This window comes from Pistacia vera, unplaced genomic scaffold (assembly GCF_008641045.1).
Source record: "Pistacia vera cultivar Batoury unplaced genomic scaffold, PisVer_v2 Contig512, whole genome shotgun sequence".
NCBI lineage: Eukaryota > Viridiplantae > Streptophyta > Magnoliopsida > Sapindales > Anacardiaceae > Pistacia > Pistacia vera.
The window spans coordinates 1198249-1206045 of NW_022196349.1; the positions used below are offsets into that span (position 1 = coordinate 1198249).

General features: G+C 37.4%; 1 protein-coding gene across 1 annotated transcript; it reads left to right on the plus strand.

The window, feature by feature from the left end:
- The first annotated feature begins 4550 nt into the window (after positions 1–4550).
- Positions 4551–6851, plus strand: LOC116106348 (ankyrin repeat-containing protein NPR4-like). The gene is made up of 5 exons (XM_031392701.1): positions 4551–4650; positions 4747–5229; positions 5321–5464; positions 5684–5847; positions 6528–6851. Exons 1-5 carry the CDS (start codon positions 4551–4553, stop codon positions 6849–6851), a joined length of 1215 nt encoding a protein of 404 aa, XP_031248561.1.
- Positions 6852–7797: the final 946 nt, after the last annotated feature.

Here is a 7797-nt window from a genome sequence, read left to right on the forward strand (position 1 = left end):
CATGAGGAGTTCAACATGGTACACTATATAGGCTGAAGCATCAGTTGTAAGAAATTCCTCTTTGGGTGGTTATGTTTCGGAAAAGGAGGCTGAAAAAAAACTGATTCTGCAACATTGTGGCATCAGCGAATGGGGCATATTGGAAGTCGGCTTTGTCTACTTTGGTGACTCAGAAATGGCTGAAGGATTCCTAACTGGTCCATGAGTTTTGGGTTTGTGAGGAATGTTTACAAGGTAAGTAGAATCGGGTTAGTTTTCAATCGACAGGCACGAGAGCAACAAAAATACTGGAGTTAATTCATAGTGACTTTTTGGGCCCACTCCAGTGGAATCTATTGGTAAATCCAGGTATTATGGATCTTTCATTGATGATTTTTCTAGAAACTGTTGGGTTTATTTCATGCGCAGCAAGTCTGAGGCTTTTGAGAATTTCGGGAATTTAAAGCCTTAGTTGAGAATCAGTTTGATAGGAAGATTAAAGCTTTGCGAACTGATAATGGCGGTGAGTTTTGCTCTAGTAAGTTTGAGCAATTTCGTGCGACACACGGAATGACAAGGCAGAAAACTACACCTTACACGCCTCAACAAAATGGAGTGGCTGAACATCTCAATCGGTCACTGTTAGAGAAGGCTAGATGTATGCTGAATACGACAGATTTGGGTTCTGAATTTGGGCTGAAGCTATAGCGAAGGCTTGTTATTTGAAGAATTGGTCTCCCACTTTTTCTGTTAAAGACATGACGCCATATGAAGCTTTGTATGGTAAGAAACCTAATCTGTCTTTTATTAGAGTTTTTGGTTGTGATGCGTATGTGCATGTGCAAAGGAGAAGAGAAGCAAGCTTGATAGTAAATCTGAGAATTACAAGTTTGTGGGGTTCAAGGATGGCATCAAGGGTACAAGTGTGGAATCCTGTGAGTAGAAGCATATACCCACAGAGACGTAATCTTAGAGAGGTAAAACAACGTGTGGGAACTCCTGAAGATTTGAGCAGTCAAAGAAAATTCAGTTTGATGTGACTAATGTAGAGCAAGAGGAGGAGATGACTCTTAATGTTGCTGCAGAGACTGAAAATTTAGAGTCTACAGAATCTGACCATGAGTAAACTTGATAGTGTGGCTGATGAGGGTTCTATGGATGATTTAGAGGATGATTCTGATGATGAAGTTGTGGTGCCCTCAACTTTGAGGAGATCTACAAGAGTTAGAAAGGCACCAGTTCGTTTCTCTAAGTGCCTTAGTGGATTACACGGTTTGAATGTGATTGGTGATGAACCTAGGAATGTAAATGAAGCAAGAGCCATGGAAGATGCAAATCTATTGGAGGTTGCGATGAATGATGAGGCAGTCACTGGGCAAGAATGTACATGGATCCTATGTAAATTGCCTAAGGTAGAAAGGCAATTGGTTGCAAGTGGGTGTTCAAAAGAAAGTTGTAGCAGATGGAACAATTGCAAAGTATAAGGCGAGACTCGTTGCAAAGGGATTCTCGCAGATTGAGGGTGTTGATTATGGTGAGATTTTCTCTCCCGTAGCCAAGTTAACATAATCAGGTAGTGATTCTATCTATTGCTGCTTCGTTTGATCTTGAAATTGAGCAACTTGAGTAAAGCGGATTCTTACATGGAGATTTAGAGGAGGAATTTATATGAGACAACGAGGGGTTTGTAGTAAAGGGAAGGAAGACTTGTGTGTAGGTTGAGGAAGTCTCTGTATGGGCTTAAACAATCACAAGGATGTGGTACCAAAAGTTTGACTCCTATGTTCTCAGCATGGTTTTAGCTGCAGAACGTGGATCACTGTGTGTATGTAAAAATGTTAGAAAATGTCTTTGTTATTTAACCTTATAGTAGATGATATGTGCTAATAGGGAATAGCAAGGAGTTGATAAATTCGTGAAGGGTCTATGGCTGCACAATTTGACATGAAGGTCTTGGGGTTGCAAATTTATTTTGGGTAGCAAATTACTAGAGACCGTCAGAGTTGTAAATTGTGGTTAGGGTAGAGAAAGTACATCGAGGAGGTGTTGAAGAAATTTAACATGGTAGACTGCAACACTGTGAAGACTCCTATGACTTGGGAGTGAAATTGTCTACTGATCAGTGTCCTAAGTCTGAGAAGATGCCGAAGAAATGACACATGTGCCGTATGCGAGTGCTATAGGTAGGTGATGTATGCCATGGTGTGACAGCGACCAATAGCACAGCAGTGGGAGTTTTGAGTCGCTTTATGTCAAATCCTGGTAAGGAGCATTGGAGTGCTGTAAAGAGGGTCTTGATATCTTCGTGGGACCTCGAATTTATCATTAGTTATGGAGGCATGGCGACTGGGGATGAATAGATGTGATAGGTTTGTGGAACTGATTGGGGAGGGATCTCGAAGTAGGCGTTCCACAAGTGGGTATGATATCTCTTTATTTGGTGCTACTGTTTGTTGGATGAGTAAAAGGCAAAGTACTGTGGCTTTGTCATCGACTGAGGCAGAGTACATGGCATTGACACATGCTGGCAGGAAGCTATGTGGCTTCGAAGATTGAGTTTAGAGCTTGGTTTCAAGCTTGATGCTGTGAAGATTGGATGTGACAATCAAGGGCTATTTACTTAGCCAAAATCCTGCCTTTATTCGCGATCAAAACACATTGACAACAATACCATTTCATCAGGCAAAAGGTGGAGGAAAAAATTGGTGTTGTTAGAGAAGGTTGATACACTTGTACTGCTGCAGATTTTCTTACCAAGGCTGTGAGCTTAGCAAAGTTTACATGGTGTATTGATGAGATAGGCCTGTTGTGTGAAGTTTTCGCCAAGTGGGAGAATGTTGGAGTTGTCGACTACTTCAGCATTAATGGGTAACGGAGATGCACTCGGGGGTTCCGCTGAGTGGGCGGGTGCCCTGCTCCGGTGAGCGGGTGGGGGTCGCGGGGGTAGCGCCCCGAGCCCTAGGCGGTTTTGCGCTTTTCCATGTATACGCTGTAGGATTTCTTTTAAGTTACTAATCCTTTTTGGGTTGGGCTTAGGAATAAGAATCTTGTAAAACTAGGTTTAATCTCTTAAACCTAGTATATAATATACTTTTCTCTGTTATGGAGGTTAGAACATTCATTCATTGTAAACGAAAGAGGTGAGACATATTGCAATAATTTGAACTCAACTGGACATAGCCCACATTGGGTGAACCAGGGTAAATCGCGCATATTATTTTTTTTTCTGTTGTTGTTTTGTTTTACTGTTATATTTTGTTCCTGTTATTGTCTCTATTTCGTTCAATGAGTTCTATTTAATATGAGATGTCTTCTGTCAATGTTACTATACGATTGTCTTTTTTTTTTTTTTTTCTTCAACATATTGTTCATGCATTATGAGTTCTATTTTTTAGTTTGAAGATCAAAACAGAGACGAGTATAAATTTTTATGATTTTAACACTGCACAAAAGCGAAATATTGACGCAGTTAAAGTTCAGTTCGATAATCCTGTGTTCAGTAATTCTTCATCAAGCCCACTCAATGTTGCAACAATCGAGAAACATGAAAATATTTTCCATGTAGCACCAGATGACCTCAAGTTGCGAAACATAAAAGCGAACACTGCCTTCTGTTTTGCTGTCATGGCTGGGAGTAAATCAATTTCTGTGAAAATGTTGAAAAAGAACCGAGACCTGTTGACAATCCGAGGTGGCTGTAACTTGACTCCACTAAATCTAGCTGCTATGTATAGAGAAAGGGAAATGACGTCATATTTATACCCGCAGTATGGTAGAGGAACACAGACATTAGCCGACAAAAAAGCAATTTTTTCATAGCATCAGTACTAGTTTGTACGGTAAGTATTCACTTATTTCTATATCTATTATATAGCATGCATAACATGATAAATTCACCATACATTAATATCTGTTTGAATAAAATAAGTAAATGCACAAGATACATATAATGATGGTCGTAATTTGGTTAACTTCTGAATTTTTGGGTAAATGAATCAAAGCAATTTCTATTCTTTTTTCATATCTACTTCTAAATTGATGTATTATTTTGAAGATATTGTATCATTTTGAAAATGTAATTCATAATAGCCCTTCAATATACTTGTAATATATGCTGCCCTTGCTTTCTAAATTGTGGGCTTGTATTGTATACATGTGAATGATGAATTTCTAAATATGTGCTACATGTCTCATTGAAAGGAAAAGTTGCAGTAATTCAATTTTGTCGGAGTGAAAGAAAGATAAGAAGGCCCTGATATCGCTCTCCCTTTCTTCACTTTAAAATATCTCTATATGAAACTATACAGATAGATATAGGCGTGCGAAATTAAATATTGGCTGTGAAAGAAGAAATTTATTGAAATTTATGCAATGCGTTTAGAACTTACAAGGATTTGCTTTAGAATATGAAAAATAATTAGAATTCAATGGAGAGACACTTCAACTAACAAATGAATATTATATCATCGTATGGGTATTCGTAGCATGCCTCATAGTCATAACCAAAATAAATCGGTCCCGTTTATTCAGAAAGAAGTGGGAATTCAAATCATGAATCAACCGAAGTTCCAATGGATTTTAATAGGCAGCAGCAAAATCTGGAAGGAAGTGAAGCTAGGTCATCATCAGAAAAAAATATTCAGTGGTTACCTTCCCTCCATTTGTTGACTGGTTAGCTCTCTCAAAACAAGAAACAGTGACACATATTTTAATTTTATATGTAATATTCATCCAAATTATTTTTTGATTTTGATGATCGGAACCAAGATAAGGACAAATTACGTTTGGATCTTCTTAAAGCTGCACAAACGGGAAATATCTATGCAGTTCAAAGTCAGTTCGATAATCCTCTGTTCAGTAATTCTTCATCACGCTCATTCAATATTGCAATAACGGAGAAACATGAAACTATTTTCCATGTAGCACCAGGAGCAAATCAAACTGACTTTGTAGAGAAGATGATTGATAAGAAAGTAGAAGATGCCCTGAAGTTGCAAAACATGAAAGGGAACACTGCCTTCTGTTTTGCTGCTATGGCTGGGAATAAATCAATTGCTGAGAAAATGTTGAGAAGGAACCAAGACCTGTTGACAATCCGAGGTGGCGGTAATTTGACTCCACTAAATCTGGCTGCTATGTTTGGAGAAAGGGAAATGGCGTTATATTTATACCGGCAGTATGATGGAGGGACACTGACATTAGCCGACAAAAAACAATTATTTTTTGATAGCATCGACACTACTTTGTACGGCAAGTGTTCACGTATACTTATGATTTATACTGCCCTTGCTTTCTAAATTGTGGGCTGCATATGCTAAAAATATTTGGATGAATTTCCTAGATCTTGCAAAGAAATTGCTAGAAGATGAAGATGATAACGAAAATGAATTGGCTATGACTCAATACGAGCGTGGCAACGATCTTTTGACACCCTTGCATCTGTTGGCTTTAACGCCCTTTCATCTGTTGGACCAAAATAGTAGAGGTAAAGAAACAGCCTTTTCAAATAGAGCTCTAGAGTCTGTCAAACGTCTTTGGGAGAAAATATTAGAGATAAGAGGCTAAAAGAGCAAAAGTGACAAAACAACTTCATTAAATCAAGCTCTAGCATTGGTCGAATGCATTTGGGAGCAAATAGTCAAAGCAAAGCGCGACCATGTTTGGGATTACTTAAAAGATCATCATGATTTATTGTTCAAAGCAGCTCAATTGGGGAATTTTAAATTCTTGGGTAAACTCATCGAACTTTATCCTGATTTGATTCATCTTAAAGATGATGATGAATGGACCATATTTCACATTGCAATTATGCATCGTCATGATGATTTGTTTAAGTTAATAGATCAAATAGGTTTCAACAAACAGTTGGTAGCATGTGATGTAGACATTAATGAAAATAGTTTACTACATCTACCTGCAAAATATCCAGATCAAAGACCATTGAGCACGATGTCAGGTGCAATGATAGGGTTTGGGATAGAATCTGTTTATATGAGGAACAGAGACCTCCAAGAACAAGAGATAGAAAGACTAGTTGACAAAATTCTTTATTGATTGCCACTATCTAGATTTAGGCTATTATATAGCCTTACACTTGACTCTATTGACTCCCAAAAGGACTCCAATTGTAAAAGGATAATAAGTCCCAAAAGGATTTTAATTATAAAGGGATAATAAGATAACCCTAAGTCTATCATAACAAGATAATAATAAAATTATAAAAGATAATAATAAAATACTTAACACACTTATCCTAATTCTAAAATAATCCTAACATGCAACAAGAGTTGCTCATTTTTAAGGTAAATAATTATAGAGCTTCTTTAGTGTCTTATTATTTAATTATCATTATTTTATACCTTTACTTGGAGAAAATACCAATTATTGGTGATTCTCGATTAAAGTTTCAGTTAATATATATATATTATGATTATAATTTGACTTTTTTTAATAAAATTAATACTAAAGATAGAGTTGAATTCTAATAGTAAGAATTTAAAACTAAAAAATGAAGCTACCAACTTCTTTGTGTAAAATTAATGATGTAGGATGTTGAAAAGCTTGTAATGCCTGCATTTAGCGAATTGAAGAATTCAGAAAGCAAAACACCTCGAGAGCTCTTCACTAGTACACATGCAGGCTTACTTAAAGACGGAGAAAAGTGGATGGGGAGCATAGCAAGTCAATGCATGCTTGTTGCAACAATCATTGCTACTGTGGTTTTTGAAGCGGCTTTCACTGTACCAGGAGGTAACGAGGATAATGAAGGAAGGAATATTGTGCTCCATATTTTTGCTATGGCACACGTGATTGCATTATCTTCATCTTCTATTTCAATTCTAATGTTCTTGTCTATTCTTACATCCGGTTAAGTAGAAAATGATTTTTTGATATCATTGCCGCTTAAGTTGGTGGTGGGAGTGTTAACGCTATTCATATCCATAGGAAACATGATGCTAGCTTTCATTTCAAGCTTTTATACAGCTTATGATCACCCTAGATCAAATACAGTCCTCATTCTTTGTACTATATTTGTAACTCTACCCCTGTTTGCATTTGATTCGTCAAGTCTTCTAAGAGATATGTTGTATTCATTCTGTTTTAGGTTTTTCCCTTAAGTCTATATGACGTTGTATTATGTATTTACTATTAGAGAAGAAGTAGTCAAGAATCTTTCTATTGAATTTGTATTTGATTTTTGAATTTATGATCTCATATCTATTACACTTGTATATATATACCTGTGATGTTGAATAAAAATGAAAACAGCAATACTCTTTCTCCTCTGCTCACTTTAGCTTATCTTATATTGTATCCGAGTATTCTGGTCCAGTTCCTGCACTGATTATTTCCAGTTTTCAGCCATTTTCTTGTTGCCCAGTTCTGCCTGATTGTTTCCAGTTTTCAGCTACTCTTTAGGTCCAGTTCCTGCACTGATCGTTTCCAGTTTCCAGCCATTTTCTCGCTGCCCAGTTCTGCCTAATCACTTCCAGTTTTCAGCCACTCTTTAGGTCCAACTCCCGCACTAATTATTTCCAGTCTTCAACCACTCTTTTCACCATCACATGTAATAGTATCCCGTCACTCCTCAAAACAATCGAACCAAAGCCATTTGCTCTAGGTTCTGGCAGTAGCACCTTTTGTCTACTTCTTGCAATTTTTGCACAAACGAGGCAGTTCCTAAATCGCCGAGGTTCCCATATCAAAGCGAAAACAGCCAGCTTCACTGATGTTCCTATGCAGCAGCTCATTTCCTACAGAAACGAGCCAGTTCCTGAATCACCGAGGTTCCCATACTAAAGCTAAAACAGCAAGTTT